This window comes from Capra hircus (assembly GCF_001704415.2).
Source record: "Capra hircus breed San Clemente chromosome X unlocalized genomic scaffold, ASM170441v1, whole genome shotgun sequence".
Lineage (NCBI taxonomy): Eukaryota > Metazoa > Chordata > Mammalia > Artiodactyla > Bovidae > Capra > Capra hircus.
In genome coordinates this window covers 62,185,937-62,211,984 of record NW_017189516.1, presented here as the reverse complement: position 1 = coordinate 62,211,984, position 26,048 = coordinate 62,185,937, and the positions used below count along the sequence as shown (strand labels likewise).

The 26,048-nt window shown below is 47.8% G+C and overlaps 1 protein-coding gene across 2 annotated transcripts in view; it reads left to right on the top strand.

Moving 5' to 3' along the window:
* Positions 1–26,048, top strand: part of STS (steroid sulfatase (microsomal), isozyme S) — a 157,548-nt gene that overhangs the window by 110,946 nt on the left and 20,554 nt on the right. For both annotated transcript variants that reach the window (XM_018043775.1, XM_018043774.1), the window contains exons 8-9: positions 3,409–3,546; positions 18,632–18,791. In XM_018043775.1, the coding sequence (XP_017899264.1) occupies positions 3,409–3,546; positions 18,632–18,791 (298 nt within the window). The remainder of the gene's footprint in view (positions 1–3,408; positions 3,547–18,631; positions 18,792–26,048) is intronic.

The following is a 26,048-nucleotide window of genomic DNA, read 5'->3' as shown; positions in this document are numbered from 1 at the left end:
AGACGTTCATCTCTACGGCATGGCTTCCAGGAGTGTTTATTGTACGGAATGAAGTGCTGAGAGAGACTGAACGTCCTCTAGCCTGTGGCGTTGCAATCAGATAGCAAGAATATGTCTGGTGACAGATGAATTGGATGTTGCTTTTGCATTGGAAATCATGTCTGCCACCTCTGGAGAGGGTGGACTCTGTGTCTTTTTACCCTCCCGCTCTTTGGAGGAAATCAGTCAGGGTGCAGTCCCTGGGGTGGAGGGCCTGACTCCATGGGGTGTGTGATCTGTCTGCTGGATAGGATCACCCATATTCAGTTATTGTCTTTTTAAAACATTTATTTATTTGGCCGATTACCAATATTCAGTTGTTGTCTTTTTTATTTTTTTAATTTTTAATTTTTTAATTTTGTCTTTTTAAAAAATATTTATTTGTCCAATTACCCATATCTGGTTATTGTCTTTTTAAATTTAATATTAATTTATTTGGCTGAGTAGGATCTTAGTTGCTGCACACGAGGTCACATAGGATGGCCGATGTTCACCGTGGCACATGGTGTCTCCAGTTGTGACCTCTGAACTCTCAGCTGCAGCCAGTGGGCTCCAGTTCCCTCATCAGGGATGGAACCCAGGCCCCCTGCACTGGGAGCGTGGAGTGTCGGCCACTGGGTTGTGGTGGTTTAGTCACTCAGTTGTGTCCGACTCCTTTGCAGCCCCATGGACTGCAGCCCGCCAGGCTCCTCTGTCCATGGGGATTCTCCAGGCAAGAATCCTGCAGTGGGTTGCCATTCCCTTCCTCCAGGGGACCTTCCCGACCCAGGGATCAAACCTGCATCTCCTGCAGGCGGATTCTTCACCACTGAGTCACTTAGGCCCTGGACCACCAGGGAAGCCTCTTCAGTTGTTACTTCTGCTGCCAAGGACACCTGGTGTGCTTGTAGAGTTCTGGTTGTGATTATCCTACACCGACGAATTGGACCTCACCCGAAAATGTGGGTCGCCCGTCAAGATGAATGATCCTTGAGCCACACCAAGACAATACGGAAAGGGTTGTAACTCCCATGTGACAAGACTTTCTGGACAGAGCAGGGTAGCTGCTAGGCTGCTGTGAAGATGGCTTTCAGGAGATGGGGAAAAGGAGACAAATAAGCCGTCGTCGGGGAGTAGAAGCTGGCTCCTAGATGTGGGTTCCTGCGTGTAGGTAGGAGCTGGTACAGTTTGAACCCCCCGTGGGCACTGAGGGAAGGAGCCCGCAGGCTTTCTTGTAAGCTTGTTGGGTGCAAATGGAAGAGGCAGAGGTAAGGTCTAAATACTCTTTGTGCTTGCTGTTTAGTTCCTAAGTCATGTCTGACTCTTTGCGACCCCATGGACTGCAGCCCGCCAGGCTCCTCTGTGGGAGTCTCGAGGCCAAAATACTGGAGTGGGTTGCCATTTCCTTCTCCAGGGGATCTTCTCAACCCAAGGATCGAACCCGCGTCTCCTACATCGGCAGGCAGATTCTTTACAGCTGAGCCACTTGAGGAGCATTTAAAGCTCTTAGCAGACCTCAGAAAACCAACTCAGACCCTTTAATACTTCACAGTATAACTAATTGTATGCGTTGGCCAAATGAAGCTAGCACCGTGGGACTATAAGGCATCTCTGTGGAAATTATAAATTAGATACTTGTAGTCTGACCATCATTTTCTTCTGATTTGAGAGTAGAGGAGTGAGTTGAGTGAAAGTAGCTCAGTTGTGTCCGACTCTCTGCGACCCCCATGGACTCTACAGTCCATAGTATTCTCCAGGCCAGAATACCAGAGTGGGTAGCCTTTCCCTTCTCCAGGGGATCTTCCCAATGCAGGGATGGAACCCACGTCTCCCACGTTGCAGGCGGATTCTTTACCAACTGACTTATAAGGGAAGCCCAGATGAGAGCTTCCTAATCAGAGAGGCTGTGTTTCAGCCCATTCTTCCATCTTCAGCTCGCTTCTGTTGTTTTTTTTTTCTTATGAAAAATTTGAGGTATAAAGAGAGAAAAGTGCAGTCAAGCGCCACGTGTCCTGGGCCCGCCTTTACCAGTTGATGAAGTCGTGTCTGGTGTAGGGTCATCCGTGCTCCGTACTCACGTCCCGTCCTCCGGACTGCGATGGAGAGAGGAGCTGTCATGCCATGCCATGCGTGGGTCTGTTCATCAGTCAGCTGTGCTGGCTTTGAGAGTCTGGGCTTCGGAATCAGACTTCACTCTTTCTTTTGGGTCAGCCACTTCCTAGACTTTCCTGGTGGCTCAGACAGTAGAGGATCTGCCTGTAATGCAGGAGGCCCGGGTTTGATCCCCAGGTGGGGCAGATCCTGTGGAGAATGGAAGGGCAACCCACTGCAGTGTTCTTGTCTGGAGAATCCCATGGACAGAGGAGCCTGGTGGGCTACAGTCCATGGGATCACAAAGAGTCAGACACCACTTAGTGGGTAAACAACAACAACAATATGTCAGGGTTAGTCTAGAACATGCTGTTTGGGGAAAAAAAGATGAGGAAAAGAAAAGTGTGAGGAAAATAGATTTTTCATGATGGGCAGTTTTAGACCTTGGTATCTATGGTAACTATTAGAAAGGTCCTTCATCAAAAAGTATTTATAGAGATGTTTCCTCATATAAGAGGAGCCCTGATGGTTTAGTTTTTTCCCAGATGACGAGGAAAGCTAGTAGACTTCTTTTTCTTTAACTCAGAATAATTGCTTTACGGTGATGAGTTAGTTTATGCTGTACCACATGTCAGCTGTAGGTATATGTATTATCCCCTCCCTCTCGAACCTTATCCCTACCCCCTCATCCAGCTCCTCTAGGCAAATGGATTAAATAGTTGTGCTACATATATACAATGGAATATTACTCAGCCATAAAAAAGGAACAAGATTGGGTCATTTGTAGTGATGTGCATGAACCTAGAGTCTTTCATACAGAGTGAAGTAAGTTCAAAGGAGAAAAACAATGATCGTATATTAACACATACAGATGGCATCTACTAGACTGTTTTAATGACCTCAAGACCAAGGCCAGCTGATGCTTGCAATAATCTTCCCTCTGTCTGCTAGCATCTTCCTCCAAAGGGCTCATAGTCTGTGAGCCTCGTTCCTCTAGAACGCTTTATCGAGTCTCCCTGCAGGATTGCCCATGATGCCTAGAGGTTCAGATGATGCTTACAGATGCTACTTAATTCCACGACTAACCTTTCTCCTTGTCTCTGCCAAGTGCCCAGCCACTGTGGGTCCTTCTGATTATGGCGCATCCTGGATTAGAATCCGCGTGGGCGGGAGGGCTCAGGGTGTAAGAGTGTTTCCTCCTCAGCATCACCAATTTCCAGACAAGTGCACAAGGGCAAATCGCCTCTGTCTCTTGTAAACATCGTGCTTTTTTAACCTTGAGTGTTTCCTCCCCTTCAGGGCAGATCTTGGATGTCCTTGATGAGCTGAAACTGGCTAATAACACCCTGGTGTACTTCTCCTCCGACCAAGGAGCTCACGTAGAGGAGGTGACCGTCAAAGGGGAAGTTCAAGGAGGCAGTAACGGTATCTATAAAGGTAAGAAATGTATTCGGGTAGACAATGCCCGTGGTGTCAGCCCTGGGCCCCCCGGCTCAGCCCGTGCTCACCTTCTTCCGGACCTTGGAAGACCTTAGTCCTGTTCTTTTTTTTTTTTAAATATGCACATTTATTTATGTATTTGGGCTCTCCAGGTGGGTCAGTGGTAAAGAATCCACCTGCCAACCTGGAGACACAGGGAATGTGGATTCGATTCTTGGGTGGGGAAGATACCCTGGAGGTGGAAATGGCAACCCACCCCATCTTCTTGCCTGGAGAAATCCCACAGACAGAGGAGCCTGGCAGGCTACACTCCATGGGGTTGTATAGAGTCGCACACGCCTGAGTGACCAACGCTTTCACTGTTTGACGTGATCTCTTAGATGTGACATGTGGGATCTATTGCTCTGACCAGGAATCAAACCGGGGCCCCCTGCTTTGGCAGCACACTTTCTTAGTCCCTGGACCACCAGCAAAGTCCTCCAGGAACTCTTCAGTGAAATGATTCAGCCAGCCCTCCTGCATTTACTCTTATTTTCAAGTGGCGAGAAGCTGGAAGCTTGTATTCCTATATAAGAAGATGAGGTGCTTTTTCCGTATTTCCATGAGGGTATGGGCTGTGTGCAGAAAGTTGGTTTTGTTATTTCATAGATGGTAGCCTCTCTTGAGATGCAGTCAGAGACTGAATTTCATGTACTAGCTGACCCGCCTCACCCCACATTCCCACCATCCATTCATTCCCCCGAAGAGGGTCCTTTAGGTTCCAGAGCAGCTTAGCGGCTGTGGCTGAAATGTGTACATAAATCACAGTAATAGAAGTGGCGAGCAGGCGATACATTATTTATGAAAGCCAACACGGTGGGATGGAGCCCCAGTTTGGGGACAGAGGACCCCCAGCTGATGACTCTGGGAAAGCCGGATGGAGCAGGGAAGGAGGAGGGTGTACTGGGATTTCGTGATGATAGCTGAGTCTTCAGAAACGCAAGAGGATGGTGAGGCTGGGTCAGAGAGGGTCAAAGGTCTGAAAGATGCCTGCTGGCTTGCAGTTTTCGTACAATCTACAAAGCATGCTCACTGCCGCTCCCTGGTTTGCTTTTTAACTGGAGGATAATTGCCTTACAGTACTGTGTTGCTTTCTGCCCTGCATCAACGTGAGTCAGCCACAGGTATACAGACATCCCCTCCCTCTTGAACCTCCCTCCCACCCCATCCACCCCTCTCGGTTGTCACAGAGCCCTGGGTTGAGCTCCGTGACTCACACAGCACGTTCTCATCTATTTTAAACACGGTAGTGTATATGTTTCTATGCTATTCTCACAAATCTTCCCACCCTCTCCTTCCCCGACTGTGTCCACAAGTCTGTTCCCTATTGCTGCTCTGCAGATAGGTTCATTCCATCAGTTCAGTTCAGTCACTCAGTCGTGTCCGACTCTCTGCGACCCCGTGAACCGCAGCACGCCAGGCCTCCCTCTCCGTCGCCAACTCCTGGAGTGACCCAAACCCATGTCCATTGAGTCAGTGATACCCCAGCCATCTCATCCTCTGTCGTCCCCTTCTCCTCCTGCCTTCAGTCTTTCCCAGCATCAGGGTCTTTTCCAATGAGTCAGCCCTTCACATCAGGTGGCCAAAGTATTGGAGTTTCAGCTTCAACATCAGTCCTTTTAGTGAACACCCAGGATTGATGTCCTTTAGGATGGACTGGTTGGATCTCCTTGCAGTCCAAGGGACTCTCAAGAGTCTTCTCCAACACCACAGTCCAAAAGTATCAATTCTTCGATGCTCAGCTTTCTTCACAGTCCGACTCTCACATCCACACATGACCACTGGAAAACCATAGCCTTGACTAGACAGGCCTTTGTTACTTTGTTGGCAAAGTAACATCTCTGCTTTTGAATATGCTGTCTAGGTTGGTCATAACTTTTCTTCCAAGGAGTGAGCGTCTTTTAATTTCATGGCTGCAGTCACCATCTGCAGTGATTTTGGAGCCCCCAAAAATAATGTCTGACACTGTTTCCACTGTTTCCCCATCTCTTTCCCATGAAATGATGGGACCAGATGCCATGATCTTCGTTTTCTGAGTGTTGAGCTTTAAGCCAGCTTTTTTACTCTCCTCTTTCACTTTCATCAAGAGGCTTTTTAGTTCCTCTTCACTTTCTGCCATAAGGGTGGTGTCATCTGCATATCTGAGGTTATTGATATTTCTCCTGGCAGTCTTGATTCCAGCTTGTGCTTCTTCCAGCCCAGCGTTTCTCATGATGCACTCTGCATAGAAGTTAAATAAGCAGGGTGACAATATACAGCCTTGACATACTCCTTTTCCTATTTGGAACCAGTCTGTTGTTCCATGTCCAATTCTAACTGTTGCTTCCTGATCTGCATACAGGTTTTTCAAGAGGCAAGTCAGGTGGTCTGGTATTCCCATCTCTTTCGGAATTTTCTACAGTTGATTGTGATCCACACAGTCAAAGGCTTTGGCATAGTCAATAAAGCAGAAATAAATGTTTTTCTGGAACTCTCTTGCTTTATCCATGATCCAGTGGATGTTGGCAGTTTGATCTCTGCCTTTTCTAAAACCAGCTTGAACACCTGGAATTTCACAGTTCACATATTGCTGAAGCCTGGCTTGGAGAATTTTGAGCATTACTTTACTAGCGTGTGAGATGCGTGCAATTGATTCTGTCTACATACGTTAGTATACTTGTCTTTTTCTTTCTGTTGTACTTCTCTGCATACAGTAGGCTCTAGGTTCATCCACCTCATTAGGCCGACTCAAATGCATTCTTGTTTTATAGCTGAGCAACATTCTACTGTGTATGTGTACCACAGCTTCTGTGTCCATTCATCTGTGGGTGGACATCTAAGTTGTTTCCGCATCCTAGCTATCGTAAAACGTGCTGCAGTGAACATCGTACTTGTTGTTCAGCTGCTGAGTCGTGTCCAACTCTTTGCGACCCCATGGACCACGGCGCGCCGGGCTTACCTGTCCTTCACTATCTCCCAGAGCTTCCTCAAACTCATGTCCGTTGAGTCGGTGGTGCCATCTAGCCATCTCATCCTCTGTCACCCCCTTCTCCTCCTGCCTTCAATCCTTCCCAGCATCAGGGTCTTTTCCAGTGAGTCAGCTCTTTGCCTCAGGTGGCCAAAGTCTTGACGCTCCAGCATCAGTTCTTCCAGTGAATGTGCAGGCTTGCTTTCCTTTAGGATTGAGTGGTTTGATCTCCTTGGAGTCCAAGGGACTCTCAAGACATTGGGGTTACGTGCGTCTTTTTCAGTTATGGCTTCCTCAGGGTATGTGTCCAGTAGGGACACTGTTGGGTCGTTAAGGTAGTTCTGTTCCTAGTTTTTTAAGGAATCTTCATACTCTTCTCCATAGTGGCAGTCATCAAGTTACATTTCCGCCAACAGGGCAAGAGGGTTCTGTTTCGTCCACATCCTCTCCAGTGTTCAGCATGCAGGGTGTGTTAGAAATGCTCTTCTTGACTCCTAGAAAGCATGTGTGACGCTGTACTAGTACCTCGGTCGCTACTCTATCGCAAAGCATTATCCCTTTGTCAAGTTCAGCTGAAATCAAGTTCACACTGAAACACTGTTACTATATCGTGCTGTCAAAAAAATAAATAAGTAAAAGATGTGACTCCCTTCTAGCTGTGCGGAATGGCCAAAACAACTTCAGAAGATTCAGATAGCTTGTTCCTAATGACTTCTCAAGGTCAAGGCAGCTTGTTTTCTAAAGCTGTGAAGTCACATGCATTCCTATGATTTGTGCAAACATAGGGGAATCACGCCATTTAAACTCATCGATCAAGAGAGCATCCTCTTCTGAACAATACGGATGTCACGTCTTCATCAGAACTGCTCAGAAAGATCTGTACTGTTTAAGCTCAGTGATCCGCTGGTATTCCCCAGTCGGGTCTGTCTCACTGGTCCACCGTGGTAGAATGGCTGTGATCAAATCACTTTACCAGAGTTCAGCAGCAAATCCCTCTGAATCAGAGGAACACTAGATCCTGCTGTAGTCTGCATTTTTAAAAATTAATATTCTGGGTTTGAAGGGATAGTGACACTACTAGTTTTCCCTGTCATTCTTTTGTAAAATTGAAATATAGTTGGATTAGTGGAGGAGGGCATGGCAACCCACTCCAATATTCTTGCCTGCGAAATCCCATGGACACAGGAGCCTGGCGGGCTACAGTCCACAGGGTCACAAAGGGTCGGCCACGACAAAGCGGCTGAGCACACACATAGTTGGTTTACAATCGTCTGTTAGTTTCAAGTGTACAGCAAAGTGATTCAGTTGTACACATGTATATATATATTTTGTTTCAGATTGTTTTCCCTTATAGATTATTGAAGACTATTGAGTGGAGTTCCCTGACCTATATAGTAGGCCTTGTTGATTATCTGTTTTATATATAGTAGGAGAAGGCAATGGCACCCCACTCCAGTACTCTTGCCTGGAAAATCCTATGGACGGAGGAGCCTGATAGGCTGCAGTCCATGGGGTCACTAAGAGTCGGACACGACTGAGCGACTTCACTTTCACTTTTCACTTTCATGCATTGGAGAAGGAAATGGCAACCCACTCCAGTGTTCTTGCCTGGAGAATCCCAGGGACGGGGGAGCCTGGTGGGCTGCCGTCTATGGGGTCGCACAGAGTCGGACACGACTGAAGTGACTTAGCAGCAGCAGTGTGTGCCTGTTAATCCCAAACTCCTCATTTATTCCTCCCCACCTTCCCTCTTTGGCAAACATAAGTTTCTTTTCTTTTTTTTTAATATGTCTGTGAGTCCATCTCTGTTTCATAGATAAGTTCATTTGTACCCTAATTTTAATTCCATATGTAAGTAATATCATATTTTGTTTGTTTTTGTCTGGCTTACTTCAGTAAATACGATCATCTCTAGGTCGATCCAAGTTGGTGCAAAGGGCGTCATCTCATTCTTTTGCACGGCTGAGTAATATTCCATTGTACGTATGTATATTTTGTTTATCCACTCACCTGTCAATGCATACTTAGGTTGTCTCCATGTCTTAGCTATTGTGTATAGTGCTGCTGTGAACATAGGGGTACGTATATCTTTAGTTTTCTCTGGATGTATGCCCAGGAGTTGGCTTGCTGGATGCTAGGATAGATCTATTTTTAGTTTTTTAAGGAACCTCCAAGGCGGGAGGAGAAGGAGTCACCAGAGGATGAGATGGTTGGATGGCATCCCCAACTCAATGGACAAGAGTTTGAGCAAACTCTGGGAGTTGGTGATGGACAGGGAAGCCTGGCATACTGCTGTCCATGGGTTTGCAGAGTCACATGCGACTGAGCGACTGAACTGGACTGAACTGAATGCTATTTTCCACAGTGCTGCACCAACTTATATTCCCACCAGCAGTGCAGAAGGGTTCCCTTTACTTCCCACCCTCCCCAACACATCATTTTGTAAACTCATTTTCATCTTTTCCCTAAAATACCCTCCCTTAGCTGGGACCAGAATAACCGAAGATTCTCTTAGAGTTTAGTGTTTCCACTTAATTCCTCATAGCTGAAAATTCCCCAAAGTCTTGGATTGAGAGCATTATATTCCTGAACCTGGCTTCAGTTTTGTTCCTCTCCAAAGTCAAGGTCACCCAGCAGGTGGCTGCCCCGTCAACCCCCAGCTCCCTTCTACTCTGCCTAAAGGCAGGTAATAAATGCCAGTGGAGTGGATAAATTAACCCTGTGAGTAGATAACGTCTGCAGAAACATTGGTTGCCAGGGGTGGGGCCTGAAAATCATGTTTTCCTGTGTGTGCAAGAAAGGAGGCTTTCCAAATTTCCTGGGTCCTGGATGGAAGCTCCTGCAGTCGCTGGGCATTGAAGTGCACATACTCTAAGGAGCTGATGGGCTGGAGTCCAGGTCGCTTCTGAGTTTGGCTTCTCCTTGCCTCATACAGTCAGACAGCTTTCAGAGCAATGGATACTTTCATTGGGAAAAAAGGAATAAGAGCAAGAAGCTCTGGTGGTTTATTGGGAGGTGGTTACGTTCACATTCATCGTTCAGCCCATGGACTGTAGCCCGCCAGGCTCCTCTGTCCACGGGATTCTCCAGGCAAGAACACTGGAGTGGGTTGCCATTGCCCTCCTCCAGGGGATCTTCCCCACCCAGGAATCGAGCCTGGGTTTCCTGCATTGCAGGTGGAGTCTTTACTGTCTGAGCCACCAGGGAAGCCCCATTCCGATTTTGGCAAATAGTTTCATCAGCTTCCTGAGAGTGAGCAGTGCTGGCCGGCCTCGCTACTGGCGGGACTTGTGTCCTAGGAATTCACTGGGCTTTTCCTCTTTGAAAGAAGCTCATATGTTATCCCTGCTTAGCAGTTCAATCCTTCGGTTCAGTTCCACTGACAAGCGTGCATTTATTGAGTCTACACAGTACGCCAGGCACGGGGTCTCTTCTAAAGCATCGTGGCAATGAATACAGGGTCTCTGACCGCTGGTAACTCCTATTCTTCTGCTGAGATGGAGCTCAAAGGACATGGTGTCAGATAACAAACTAGACAGGAACCTCTGAGGAAGGGGCCAGTGGAGGTTGCTCACCCAACCTGGGAATTGAGAGAACCTCCCGGGAGATGTTGGCCTTTTGCAGGCTGATGTGTGGAAGTGCTGGCTGGCAGGGAGGAGAGGAGGAAAGTTCATTCCAGGCAGAAATGAGATGCTCCTGGGGAGCAAAAAGGCAGCTCAGTGTTGCTGGAGATGAAATTGTGTGCAAGAGCTATTGTGTGATGTAACTGAGGAGAGGTATCGTACACCTCCATTAATGCATCCAATAGAATGAATAGATAAATGGTTGTGTAGGTAGATAAATAGATACATATGTACCCCACTCCAGTACTCTTGCCTGGCAAATCCCATGGACAGAGGAGCCTGGTGGGCTGCAGTCCATGGGGTTGCCAAGAGTTGGACGACTGAGCGACTTCACTTTGACTTTTCACTTTCATGCATTGGAGAAGGAAATGGCAACCCACTGCAGTGTTCTTGCCTGGAGAATCCCAGGGACGGGGGGAGCCTGGCGGGCTGCCGTCCATGGGGTCGCACAGAGTCGGACATGACTGAAGCGACTTAGCAGCAGCAGCGGCGGCATGGATGCATAGTTGAATATAGATGGGTGGATGAATGCATAGATATAGATGGACGGATGGATAGACAGATATAGATGGATGGGTAGATATAGATAGAAAGATAATAGATAGATATGGATAGGTAGATAGGGATCGATGAATGGGTAGATAGATATAGATGGATGGATAGATGAATGGGTAGATATAGATAGATAATAGATAAATAGATATGGACTGATAGGTAGATACAGATCAATGCATGGATAGATACCTATAGATGGATGGATAGATATAGATGGATGATAGATGATAGATGTGGATAGATAGGCAGATATAGATCAATGAATGGACAGATAAATATAGATGGATGGATATAGATGGATGAATGGATGGAAAGAAACAAAATAAATGTGTGTGTATATATACATGTATATATGTATATGTATATATATGTATGTATGTATATACATGTATATGTACGTATGTATGTATGCAGGTATTTCCATTTCGGTAGCAGTTAAAGTTGGAGGTCAACACTCTCACCCAAATCTGGTATAAGGGAGTGCTGAAGGAGTGACAATAAGGATGAATTGAGGAATAATACAAAACATCTCATGCTTTTGGCTGGTCTGACTGGGTGGATAGAGGCTAAATTTCTTGAGGAATTAGGACTCCTGGGCAGAGACTCGGTTCCCTGTCTTTAGAACTGGAACGATAGGATTGTCCTTGTGGGAACGTGGTAGAGCGTTGTCACGATGATTTGAAAGGCTGTGTGTGCAGAGTGGCTCCCAAGTGCCCTTAGTGAGGGCAGGGTTGATGGTTACGTAACAGTGCAAGACCAGATGCATTCTACCCACATCACCTGTATCCCCAGAACCGAGAGCAGGGCCTGACATGTTGTCGGAAATGTTTTTCTCAGGGACTTCCCTGCTGGTCCAGTGGCTAAGACTCTGAGCTCCCAATGCAGGGGGCTTGGGTTCAATCCCTGGTCAGAGAACTAGACCCCACATGTCGAAACTAAAGAGGTTGCATGCTGCAACTAAGGTCTGGCGTGGTCAAATAAATAAGTAAATAAATATTTTAAAAGGAGTGATTTTTGAGTCAATATGTAACTGGAAAAAAAAAAACACTTGAGCTCGGGTTTCAAGGATCAGTGAAAGTGAAAGTCGCTCAGTCGCATCCGACTCTCTGCAACCCCATGGACTATACAGTCCACGGAAATCTCCAGGCCAGAATACTGGAGTGGGTAGCCTTTCCCTTCTCCAGGGGATCTTCCCAACCCAGGGATCGAACCCAGGTCTCCCGCATTGCAGGCAGATTCTCTACCAGCTGAGCCACCAGGGAAGCCCAAGAATACTGGAGTGGGTTGCCTTTCCTTCTCCAGGGGAATCTTCCCGACCCAGGGATCGAACCCAGGTCTCCCGCATTGCAGGTGGATTCTTTACCAACTGAGATACCAGGGAAACGATAGGATCAATGGTTTAACTCAGTGAAGAAAGCAATGGAAGAGCGTGATTGTGTTGGAAAAAATCCATTGATACTGGCAACGGATTGGATATGGGGTTTGAGGAAGAAGAAGACATCAACCATCATTATGGTTTGTGGCTGGTGTGATTGGGTAGGTAGAGGTTCCCTTGAGGAATTGGGACTCCTGAGCAGAGACCCGTATTGGGTTGTTGTCTGAAGAGGTGTATGGGGGGTCATTTGGAACAAGAAGATGTAATGAATATAGAAGGTGAGATGGTAGGTGATCCAACAAAAGAGACAACAGAGACAGTGACAGGGAGATGAGAGATAACCAGGAGAGAAGACAGTCCAGGGAAGAACGTGGTCTGTAGAAATGGATGCTGAGAAAAACCCAGTTCTGCTGGAATTCCAGCACATCCACTAGCTTTGTTCATAGCAATTCTTTCCCGAGGCCCACTTGGACTGTAAGATCAAACCAGTCAATCCTAAAGGAAGTCAATCCTGAGTACTCACTGGAAGGATCGATGTGGAAGCTGAAGCTCCAAGACTTTGGCCACCTGATGCAAAGAGCCAACTCATTGGGAAACACGCTGATGCTGGGAAAGATTGAAGGCAAGAGGAGAAAGGGCATGACAGAGGAGGAGATGGTTGGATGCCATCACTGACTCAATGAACATGAATTTGAGCAAGCCCCAGGAGATGGCAAAGGACAGGGGAGCCTGGCATGCTGCGGTCCATGGGGTCACAGAGATGGACACAACTTAGTGACTGAACATCAACGTGAGTTCAGTCCCTGGATCAGGAAGATCCTAAGTGGCAGTCCTCTCCAGTATTCTTGCCCGGAGAATCCCATGGGCAGAGGAGCCTTGTGGGCTACAGTGCATGGGGTCGCAAGGAGTCAGACACAGCTAGAGTGACTTAGGACACAGGCACAGTGAAGATAGCTGGGGTCAACGAGGATGTCAGGTTTCCAAGAAGATCGTGGGAAATGAGATCTAACGTGTAGATGGAGGGCTGATCTTTGTAAAGATTGCAAGTATAATGTTTATACTGGGTTATGCATAACCGAATCACTTTGTCGTATGCCTGAAACTAATACAACATTGTAAATCAACTATATTCCAATTATTTAAAAAAAAAAAGAAGAAGAGCCATGTTCAGCAGACTATGGCAGTTGAGCCAGATGCGGTCTGATGGCTGATTTGCTAGATCAGGATTTCCTGAAATAAAGCCATCCTCATTTGCTGGAGTCTGGCCCTGCTGTTTCTGAGCTTCTGAGAACTTGGGCAAAGCGCCGACACTCCGTGAAATAGTGCCGACCCCCCCCACCCCCCCCCACCTCCCGCCCAGCTCTTGAGAGAGAACACGTGTCAACCCTTGGCTCAGATAATTTTGCTGTTTGATGTCTTGCTTCAATCCTCACCATCAGCTTTTCAAACCAGGTCAGTTATTTTAAGGGTGTTCCGCAGTTCCTCACCTCTCCTCTTCCTCAGTGGTGTGAGCGGACAGTTGGTCTTTATTTTTGCCCTGTTTGGCGGTGGATAATACTTTGATAGAAGCTGGGCAGTTTCATGCCCTGTCCCATCTATGTCTGGTGGCCTTTTAGTCTCTTGAATGAATACATCGAGGAGGAGAATGGAAGCTAGAGTCTCTTGGATGAGATGATGCTTGGGTTAGTTACATTCGTCACGTGCTTCCTTCTTCTTGCTTACTCGCTAAGTCGTGTCCCACTCTTTGTGACCCCCGTGGACTGCAGCCCGCCAGCCTCCTCTTGTCCATGGGATTCTTACCTGGAGAATCCCATGGACAGAGGAGTGGGTTGCCATGGGGTGGGTTGCCATGCCCTCCTCCAGGGGATCTTCCTGACCCAGGAATCGAACCCTCCTCCTGGGGATCTTCTGGACCCAGGGATCAAACCCGCATCTCCTAAGTCTCCTCCACTGGCAGGCGTGTTCCTTACCACTAGCGCCACGTGGGAAACCCCACATACACACTGCTGCTGCTGCTGCTGCCAAGTCGCTTCAGTCGTGTGCAACTCTGTGCGACCCCAGAGATGGCAGCCCACCAGGCTCCCCCATCCCTGGGATTCTCCAGGCAAGAACACTGGAATGGGTTGCCATTTCCTTCTCCAATGCATGAAAGTGAAAAGTGAAAGTGAGGTTGCTCAGTCGTGTCCGACTCCAAGCGACCCCGTGGACTGCAGCCCACCAGGCTCCTCCGTCCATGGGATTTTCCAGGCAAGAGTACTGGAGTGGGGTGCCATTGCCTTCTCCCACATACACACTACTATATATAAAGGAAATACCAATAAGGACCTCCTTTATAGGACAGGAACTCAATACTCGATAATACCCTAAGTGGGCAAAGAATCTGAAAAAGAATAGATATATGTGTGCATAAACAAATCACTTTGCTGAGGATCGGAAATGAACCACCCTCCAATAACATTATTTTTTTAATACCTAATGCTCCATGCCTGTCCCCTCCTACTGGGAGAAATGGAGACACTGGAGCTGTAGCTTGGTCATTTAATTTGGGTGCACACTTTTGAGAGGCATTGACAGGTGTGCTCTTTGGCGCTGAGCCACCAGGGAAGCCTCTGCTTCCTTCTGGTTCACACCAACCCAGGGAATCAGTGTTATCTAGGCAGGGAGATGCCTAAGAGGAGGAAAGAAATGAGAAATGCATTATTTCATACAACTCTGTGCCCAGATGAGGGGAAGGAGTGGCAAGCATACGCTCCTGCCACTCAGAGGCATTTGACCTGCCGGGCGGCAGTATTCGACAGAGACAGAAATGGAAGTCTGGCTTGGAGACAGCTCTTAACAAGACAGCTCCTAACAAGAGGCTCAGAGTGAATGGTGGAGGAATTTTGCAGAAAGACTGACTCAGTCATCATCCCTTTGTGATTCCCCATCAGGACCGAGTACCAGCAGGATGTTAAACGTGCGAATTTGACAGTGACTCGACCAGGGTTTTAAATTTAGACCGTCCTCTTTTTTCTGTTCAGGCGTTTTCAGAAAAAAAAAAAAAAAGAATCCAGCCTCCATCACCGCTTTTGTTTCTTGTATCTTCCTTACAACCTACCCGCCTCGCTCTGCTAACCATCTTTCTCCTTCCCTAGCCAACTCAAAGGCTGTTGATTGAGAGCCGGTGTTCCCCCAGGCAAGAGGCATCGTCTGGGCTTGTTCTTGGCCCCTCGTTTTGCACAGCATGTTTTAAAGTCACAGGGTACTGCTCTGGGTGGGGGCGAAGCAGCGTGCCTGTTTTTCCATCCATCCGTGTGTTCTCTGCCAGAGGGACCCAGTAGCGCTGGCCTCTCTGAGCCCAAGGCTTCCATGTTTCCGTCTTCCCCAGGGTCCATGAGCGGGAGGCCTTGCTGAGCACCTTCTGTGGACATTGTGACCTGCTCCCGGCTCCTCCCTGCAGCCCCTCTTGTTAGCCCTGTCATGCTCTGCTTAGTTACTTTTGAATCGCTTCCCAGGTAGCACTAGTGGTGAAGCATCTGCCTCCGATGCAGGATGACCCAGGTTCGACCCCTGGGTGGGGAAGATCCCCCTGGAGAAGGAAGTGACAACCCACTCCAGTGTTCTTCCCTGGAGAACCCCATGGACAGAGGAGGCTGGTGGGCTACAGTCTGTGGGGTCACAAAGAGTGGACCGAGTGGCTAACTCTAACTATGATGAAAATGCCGCTGTTGGTGCTCTCCTGCCTTCCGGGCCGCAGGTCCTAGTCCCGTGGAATACTCACACCTTCCCTGTCTGTAACGTACAGCACGGCACGGTTGATCCATGTGCCCACGGGCACAGAACCCGTATTTTCACTTCCCGGGTCTGCCTTGATGAGTCGCCACTGCTTTGGTGCCTCCGAGCAACCCAACTGGATGATCTTATGGCTCTGCAGGTCCAATGTCCAGAATGGGCCCGCGAGGGCTGAAATCAGGGTGTTGGCAGAGCTGCGTTCCTTTATGAAGGAGCTTCCCTTGTGGCTCAGAGGTTAAAGTGTTTGCCTCTAATGCGGGAGACCCGGGTTCGATCCTTGGGTCGGGAAGATCCCCTGGAGAAGGAAATGGTAACCCACTCTAGTATTCTTGCCTGGAGAATCCCTTGGACAGAGGAGCTTGGTAGGCTACAGTCCACAGGGTCGCAAAGAGTTGGACACGACTAAGTGACTTGACACTCACTCACACTGAGGGAACGCCTACTTCCTTGCCTCTTCCAGTGGCCAGAGACCAGCTGCATCTCTTGGCTTGGGGCAGCTCTCTGCATCCTCACAGCTCATGACGTAGCATCCTGAAACGTCTGTCACTGCAGCTCTGACACCAACGCCCCTGCCTCTCTCTTTCCCCTAGAAAGACCCTCATGATTGTATTCGACCCACTCACAGAGCCTGGAATAAACTCTCCTTTTGTCATATAAGGTGCCATTTCCCCAGATTGCATTTGGGGACATGTGAGGGCTCCACTGGGCTTCCCAGGTGGAGCTAGTATTACAGAATCCATCTGCCAGTGCAGGAGATACAGGTTTGATCCCTGGGCCTCCAAGATCCCCGGGAGGAGGAAATGGCAACCCCCTCCAGTATTCTTGCCTGGAGAGTCCCATGGGCAGAGGAGCCTGGTGGGCTACCGTCTGTAGGGTTGCAAAGAGTTGGACACGACTGAGTGACTCAACACGGGGGCAACATTATCCTGCCTTCCACCAGTGGTAAAAACTAGAAACGGAATTGGAACCCCGTGACTTCAGAGTCAGTGTTGTGAGTCTTTTTTTTTTTTTTTTGTCAGTCTTGGTTGCTGCAAGATTTCAGCATCCCCAGTTACAATCATCACTCATATCCACCATGCAATGCTGGCCGTGTGTCATGCGTGTAGTCACCGTGCCATATATACCGGGTTAGCTGAAAAGTTTGTGGGAGACCTGGGTTCGATCCCTGAGTTGGGAAGATCCCCTGGAGAAGGAAATGGCCACCCACTCCAGTACTCTTGCCTGGCAAATTCCATGGGTGGAGGAACCTGGTAGGCTACAGTCCATGGGATCGCAGAGTGAGGCACCACTGAGCAACTTCACTGGAAAAGTTTGAGTTTTCTGTGACATCATATGGAGAACTTGAACAAACTTTTTGGCCAATCCTATATATATGTATATATGTATGTGTGTATATATGTATGTGTATATATATGTGTGTGTGTATATACAAAACATATGTTATCATGTGTTATGTATTATTATATATTATATATAGTATGTTATATTTTATATGCATTATGTATACTAGCCTAAGAATTGGTGCTTTTGAACTGTGGTGTTGGAGAAGACTCTTGAGAGTCCCTTGGACTGTAAGGAGATCCACCCAATCCATCCTAAAGGAAATGAGTCCTGAGAATTCATTGGAAGGGCTGATGCTGAAGCTGAAACTCCAATACTTTGGCCACCTGATGTGAAGAACTGACTCACTGGAAAAGACCCTGATGCTGGGAAAGATTGAAGGCAGGAGGAGAAGGGGACAACAGAGGATGAGATGGTTGGATGGCATCACAGACTCAGTGGACATGAGTTTGAGTAAACTCCAGGAGTGGGTGATGGACAGGGAGGGAGGCCTGGCGTGCTGCAGTCCACGGGGTCACAAAGAGTAGGACATGACTGGGCGACTGAACTGAACTGAATGTTAAAATTGTATATGACTTTCTATATAATATATTATATAATAATTAAATGTATATATAACTATATATGTTATATATGAATATATATTAAATATATCATTTATATATTATAATTATAGATAACTATATACTTTGTAATTTATATATAAATTATATAATGTTATATATTATACTTATATGACTTTATATATATTATATAAAACTATTATAATTATAGAACTATATTTTATAATGCATATATATTAAACATAATTTATATATTATATTGTAGATAACTGTATGTTTCCAGTATGCAATTATATATTATATATTGCATATTATTATCATCATATATAACTTTATATATTGTATATATGTTCCACCCCAACAGGCACAATGTAGTTTTTAGTGATTTCCTTTACTTCTGGCTGTGCTGGGTCTTCATGGGTTCCCGGGCTTTTCTCTGGCTGTGGAGACTGCGGGCTGTTCTCTCGTGACCACGCTCAGACTTTTTCTTGCCATGACTTCTCCTGTCATGGAGCGCGGGCTCCAAGTCACTCGGACGTCAGTAGCTGCAGCTCCTGGCCTCGGTCATTCCGGCCCCTGAGCTTTAAGCTCAGGGTCAATACTTGTGGCTCACAGCCTTAGTTGCTCTGAGGCATGTGGGATCTTCCCAGATCAGCGATGGAACCCGCGTCTCCTGCTTTGGGGGGGCAGGTTCTTTCCCACTCAAGCCCCCAGGGAAGCTGCAGATACCGTGAGATTCTCGTCCCATCCCTGTCGTCAAAGCACTTAGTTCTTCCAGACTGGCTGCCCCAGGTCGAGTGTTGAAGAAGGTACTGCTGGCGAGTGTTGGGAAGACAGATCTCCTTGATGCTCTCCTTCTGTGTTCCAGGGGGAAAAGCCAACAACTGGGAAGGAGGCATCCGGGTTCCCGGCATCTTCCGGTGGCCGGGAGTGATCCGGGCTGGCTTGGAGATTGATGAGCCCACCAGCAACATGGACATCTTTCCCACGGTGGCCAAACTCGCGGGATCTCCTCTGCCGCAAGACAGGTACCGTGACTCTCAGCTCCCTGGGATGCTCTCACTCAGGTTGCGCAGGCAAGATAGCTCTGGTTCACCTGCTCTGTGGCAGGCTGCCCGCCACTGGACCGGTTATCCTTCCACGCCCAGTTATGGAAGTTACCAGTGAGTCAAGGGGCTTCCCTGGTGGCTCAGCTGGTAAAGAATCCTCCTGCAATGCAGGAGACCCTGGTTCGATTCCTGGGTCGGGAAGATCCCCTGGAGAAGGGATAGGCTACCCACCCCAGGCTTCTTGGGCTGCCCTAGTGGCTCTGGTGGGTCCAGCAATGTAAGCACTGCCCTGTCCTTCCCCTGATCCCAGGGGAGAACAAAGTCCAAGGCCTGATGGGGATGGATGCTCCGTTTCTTGGTTTTGCGTTGTGTTCTTTCATTCAAAATTTATTTCCATCTCGTGTTGGATCTGCCTTTTTTTTAAATCGGAGAATGGTTGCTTTATGATGTTGTGTTGGTTTCTGCTGTCCCACAGTGTGGATCGACTATAAGGGTACATATACCCCCTCCCTCTTGAGCTTCCCTTCCACCCGCATCCCTCCCCTCTAGGTCATCACAGAGCCCCGCGCTGAGCTCCCTGTGCCATAGAGCAGCTTCCCACTCGCAGTCTATTTTACACACGGTTGTGTATATATGTCAGCAGGGCTCTCTCGATTCATCCCATCATCTCCTCCCCCTTCTGTGTCCAAAGTCTGTTTTCTCCATCTTCGGCTGTATCCCTTCCCTGCAAATGGGTTCATCTCTACCATGGTTCTGGATTCCGTATATGCATCACTATCTGACAATATTAAGTCAGCTGATGGTATTCGTATCAGCTGACTTAATTTCTTCTAGTCTCTGGGTCCATCCGCATCTCTAGGAAAGATCCATTTTTGTTCTTTTTCGTGGCAGAGTAATATTCCATCATATGCATGTCCCACTTCTTTATCCATTCACCTGCTGATGGACAGCTGGGTTGCTTCCATGTCCTGGCTGTTGTAACTAACGCTGCAGTGATCACGGGAGTACGTGTGTCTTTTACAACTGCGGTAGGCTTCCGTAGTGGCTCAGCTGGTAAACAATCCGCCTGCAATGCGGGAGACCTGGGTTCAATCCCTGAGTTAGGAAGATTGCCCTGGAGAAGGGAACGGCTACCCGTTCCGGTATTCTGGCCTGGAGAATTCCACGGACTGTATGGTATATGCCCAGGAATGGGACTGCAGTCTTTAGCTGAGCCTCCCTCTTCTGGCATTTGATGGATTTTCTCTCCCTCTGTCTCTCTCTGTCTCATCGGCTTGCAGCAGGGCAGCTGGACAGAGTGACCCCTCTCCTCTCATCACACACGCCTCCTCCCAACCCCACCCAGCAGCTCTTTGCTGCAGGAGCACCGAGAAAGACAGCTGGCTCCTCCATCAGGCCTGTTTCCCCAGCATGTCTTCATCTAGCAGGTTCTAAATGAAACATCTTTCTCTTCCACTTAAATACAACTTCTGATGACATCGGCAACAGTTTCTCCCTAAGTGTTATGACCCATCTGAAGAGTTCTGAGTGAGGCGTGCTGAATAATTGTTTTCCTTAGTCAGGTGGCAGGCGATGGGGACACACGGGCCACAAATCTGGTTTAAATTCAGCTGCCGCGGGAACCCAGCAGAGACTGGAACACAGGGACGAGAAGAATAGCTCGGCCAGAGCTGAGTCCAGGCGGAGGTTTGCTCAGCTTCTTTGTGTGCAAGCTTGGTTCACTCTGACCTTTTTTTTCCCAAATTTCTACACTGGGTATACCTTCTGCCCAAAGTGTGCCCATACCACACACACACACACACACACACACACACACACACACACACACACACACACAAATGAGAAAGGTGAGATTACAGAGTGTAGCCCTTCTTACGTGTTATGACCCATCTGCAGAGTTCTAAGGGAGACATGCTGATTAATTGTTTTCATGGAGTTCTGGTCTCAACACCCTCACAGATACTTCACCGATCGAGGAACCCAAAGGTGCTCTGTTTCTGTGGGTGGGATCTATCTGTGTTTGCCATATTAGTAATCAGATCTTCAAAACGCAAATCAGAGTCTTTAAACGCAAGAGTGCCCAAGCAAGCATTGAGTCGGCTGGCAGAGTGATAATGGAGCCGCTGGGGAGAGACCGGCGCCATGAACTCGTGAAAGACCAGTGTTGCAAGAGATCACAGAATGTTTTCAATCACCATGGAGATCGTTTCAGCTCGTGGACCTCCTGATAGATATCAGGGAATCCCTGCGGGTCTCTGGACCACACCTGGAGAGCAGCTGGTGCTCCGGAGAAGAACAAAGATCTTGGAGCCGTACTGCATATAGGGCTTTGCATCTTGGCTGTTTTAACAGCTGCCAAAGCCCAGAACTTCCTGGGCCTTGGTTTCTTCTCCTGCAGATGGGTTCAGCCTTGCACGCCCTCGAATGGGTTGCTGTGAAGATGGAAAGCGTCAGAGGCTGGCAAGTGCAGAGTGGAGAGGTGTGAATACTTGTCCCTTGTGCTTCGTCCGCCACAGGGGAAAAGAGTTATTGCAACTTCTGCATTTAATCTCCACTGGAGGTTAGAGGGTCATCACTTTGAAGGCTGAAGCAGGGCTTCGAAGATCTTGCCCTCCAGTCACACTAGTCTTCCTTTCCTCCAATGATGGAAAACTCGGCAGTGGGGACTCATAAAAAGTCTCTTCTACTTTTTTTTTTTTTTAAGGGATTTTATTTTATCTACTTCTCCACTCTATGCTGCGTGAGGGATTTTTAGTTCCCCAACCAGGGATTGAACCCGTGGCCCCCTGCATTGGAAGCATGGAGTCTTAACCACTGGACCACCAGGAAAGTCCCAAACGTGTTTCTCTTGTAGACCATCAGAAGTCTCCCTGCCTCTTTTATCTGCTCTTTAGCCCTGGTTCCTTCCCTTGGTGTAAATGCAGAATAGTATTGGGAACAGTGCACACAGACTGTTCAGATTGCTGTGGTTGTTCAGCCGCTCTGTCCTGTCCGACTCTTTGAGACCACATGGACTGCAACACGCCAGGCTTCCCTGTCCATCACCAACTCCCGGAGTTTACTCAAACTCATGTCCATTGAGTCAGTGATGCCATCCAACCATCTCATCTTCTGCCTTCCCCTTCTCCTCCTGCCTTCAATCTCTCCCAGCATCAGTCTTTTCCAGTGAGTCAGCTCTTCCCATCAGGTGGCCAAAGGATTGGAATTTCAGCTTCAGCATCAGTCCTTCCAGTGAATATTGAGGACTGATCTCCTTTAGGATCGACTGGTTGGATCTCCTTGCAGTCCAAGGGACTCTCGAGTCTTCTCCAGCACCACAGTTCAGAAGCATCCATTCTTGGCTCATGATATCGTATCATCACTGCTCTTTTCTCTCATAGTGTTCTTTTTGGCCACATCGGGTTGTAGTTGGGGCCCTCAGGATCTCCGCTGCATCTTGTGGAATCTTCTGGTGCAGTGCGCAGACTCTCTGATTGTGACCTGCAGATTCTAATTGTGGCACGCAGGCTTGTTTGCTCGAAGGCATATGGGATCTTAGTTTTCCAACCGGGGATCGAACCTGTGTCCCCTGCATTGCAAGGTGGATTCTTAACCATTGGACCACCAGGGACGTTCCACGGGCTCTCAGAGCATCTTTAAATGGTTTGCTCTCAGAGCATCTTTCCATCTCACTGGGAAGAGGTCAGGGAAGGCAGAAGTTCAGAGGCAAAGAGGGAGATTCTTGAAGGGAAATCTCACTGCCGGCACCTCCTTCCCACCCCAACCTGAGGGTGATGCAAGTCAGCCTGGTTTTCTCGCATGTGCCCGTTGATGGAGGAAGCTAGCACCGACCCCTGTTACTCACACCCAAGTCTTCTCTGTGTGAGCAGGTGTCTTCAGTAGAGCCCTTTCTGAATATTGAAGGTTCTTCCTATGGACCATCGCTGATGGTCTTTCTCAACCCAATGATACTGTGTCTGTGGAGGTCCCTCTTAGATGTCACTGTCATCCTAGAGGCCGTAAAGAAAAGAAAACAGAAATCGGCTTCCATGTCACTCATGGGACTGAAATGAGTTCTCAGCGTTCTATTTAGATAACTTAGCACCCAGGTCCGGAAAACATCCTCGTGTGTCTGCCCTGGTGACTTTGATCATCTAAAGGGATGGTTTTCACCTGGGGTGACCGTTCCTCCCAGGGGCCATTTAGCAATATCTGGAGACATTTTTGATTGTCGAGACTCACGATGCTGCTGGCATCTCGTGGGTGGAGGCCAGAGATGCCCGTCAACAGCCCACAGCTTGGGGGATGACCCCGGGAGACAGTCCCCCCTCCCATGAGAAGGAGTGATCCAGCCCAATAGGTCAGTAGTGCTGAGGTTGAGAATTCTGCTCAGAAGCTCATTATTGCTCTTTCATGGAAAATGTCATTATAAGGAAAACCTTATTACAACTTTTCAGTAATGACAGCTGGATAATATTCTGCTATTTATCCATGTATGTGTACTCAGTCGCTCAGTCCTGTAGCCCACCAGGCGCCTCTGTCCTTGGGAGTCTCCAGGCAAGAATGCTGGAGTGGGTTGCCATTTCCTCCTCCAGGGGATCTTTCTGACTCAGGGATCAACGGGCATTGGCAGGTGAATTCTTTACCACTGAACCACCTGGGAAGTTCCTACACTATTGATGCCATGTATAAAATAGATAATTAATGGGGTCCTACTGTATACTGCAGGGATCTCTACTCGATGCTCTTTGCTGACCTGAGTGGCAAGGAAATCCAAAAAAGAGGGGATGTACATAAAGCTAGGCTTCCCTAGTGGCTCAGTTGGTAAAGAATCTGCCTGAAATTCAGGAGACCCGGGTTTGATCCCTGGGTCGGGAAGATCCCCTAGAGAAAGAAATGGCAACCCACTGCAGCCTTCTTGCCTGGAGAATCCCATGGACAGAGGAGCCTGGCGGGCTACAGTCCATGGGGCTGTAAAGAGTCAGATACGACTGAGCGACAGTTTCACTTTTTCATACACGTAGCCAATTCACTTTGTTGTAGAGTAGAAGCTAACACAACGGTGTAAAACAACTATACTCCAATAAAAATTTCAAAAAAAGAAAACACACATAGGCATCAGAAATATACTACCTGAATATAGTAAAGCAATAAAGTGAAAGCCTTTCTGTTAGCCTCATCTTTGCAAGCAGGCAGAATATTAGCGTCGTGAGCGTATGCTCTTTGATTGCGGTAATACAGAGTTCAGCATGCCATAGGTGGCTGCCCCTTTGGAAAACACCTCAGTTCTGGCCACAGATCATAGTTCTAGGAGGCAAGGACAGGTTCACAGTTCTCCAGAGTCACTCTGTAGTCGTGAAATATTCAGGTCCCCTCTTCCCTACAGTGCAGGAGACCCAAGTTCACCCCCTGGGTTGGGAAGATCCGCTGAAGCAGGAAGTGACAACTTGCTCCAGTGTTCTTGCCTGGAGAATCCCACGGACAGAGGAGCCTGGCAGGCTAAAGTCCATGGGGTTGCAAAGCGTTGAACACGACCGAGCAACTAACACAGACACACACATCCCTTAACTGGAATTCTGTTTCTTCTTTTTTTTTTTTCAAGTTTGGGAAAGAAATCCAAATGTTTGACGTCACTTATGTGTCACGAAGGCAGGGAGAGGGACTTAGTTCTCCCAGTAAGTTTGGCTGATGTTGGGGAGTTCCGTGATGGCTTAGTCACTGCCATGACCCAGGTGGAGTCCCTGATAAGACAGCTGAGATCCTGCCAGCCGTGAGGTGTGGCCACCAGCAACAGCAAAACAAGATTAAAAAAAAAATTTTTTTTTTCGCTGATATGTAGCTGGGCGACCACACAAGACGTCTTCCATAAAGCCCTGCCGATGAAACAGTTCAGTGAGCTGTACCTAGTTCAGCTCCGTTTTGCAGAATGAGAGTTGAAGCTCTTCATGCGCACGGAACTCCTGGTGAATGAGCTTGCTTTCTGTTCATATACGTCAGAGTATTGGATGTTTACGAGCAGAGACGTTGCTTTCATGATTCAAGTGACTTTCTGGGCACTTGGGATTTGCTTTAGTTGGTCAAAGAGCTATGTGCTTTCTCCTACAAATGTTTCCTTTCCTATTCTACACTGAAAAAAAAAATCACTTTGTTTGCAATATGGCAACAGGTGACTCATAGTGTGCTCCCAAGTTAACCTCTTTGTCAGTCCCCCCAAAGCTTCCCTTTCTGTTACGATGATCAAATCCTTCTCAGGGTGAACCAGGCAAAGGCAGGTCATGGGAATATCCCCAGGCAGATGATTCCCTGGTTTCAGGGCAGAGAGAGAGATGGAGCATTCATGGAGAATGATGTCACTGTCTCTCTGAAAAGTTACATGCCCTTTTCAGTTACATGAAAGTCACCCGGGCTTCCTGGTGGCTCTGTAGTAAAGACTCCATCTGCCAACCTAGGTGTCCGTAGGCAGATGAAAACGGTTAAGGAAGTTGTGGTACGTATACACAATGGAATGTTACTCAGCTATGAAAAAGGGTGCATTTGAGTCCCTTCTAATGAGGTGGATGAACCTGGAGCCTGTGACACAGAGTAAAGTGAGTCAGAAAAAGAAAGACAAATACCGTTGATTAACGTACAATGTGGAATCCAGATAGACGGTACCAACGATCTTATGTACAGAGCAACAAAAGAGACACAGATGTAAAGAACAGACTTCTGGACTCTGTGGGAGAGGGCGAGGGTGGGATGGTCTGAGACACTAGCATTGAGACGTGTGTGTTACTATACGTGAGACAGGTCATCAGTGCAAGTTCATGCTTGAAGCAGGGCACTCAACGCTGGTGCCCTGGGACAGCCTGCAGGAATATGGTGGGGAGGTAGGTGCGGGGAGTAGTCGTTCAGGATGGGGGTGACGCCTGTGTGCCTGTGGATGTATCCCGAAAACCATCACAATATTGTAAGGTGACAATATTGTACATTACAAGATTGCAAAGTAAATATCCTCCAGTTAAAACAAATACATTGAAAAAAAAAAAAAAAAAAGAATGTGTCTGCAAATGCAGGGGACGTGGGTTCAGTCTCTGGTTTGGGAAGATCCTGTGTGCCACAGAGCGACTCAGCCTGAGCACAACCACTGTGAAAAGCGTCCATGCCCAGACACTGTGCTCCACTGTGATGAGAAGCCCCCATACCACAGCTAGAGAAGAGCCCCCCAACCCGTGCAGCAAGGAAGACCCGGCCCAGCCCCCCAAAATTAATTAATTA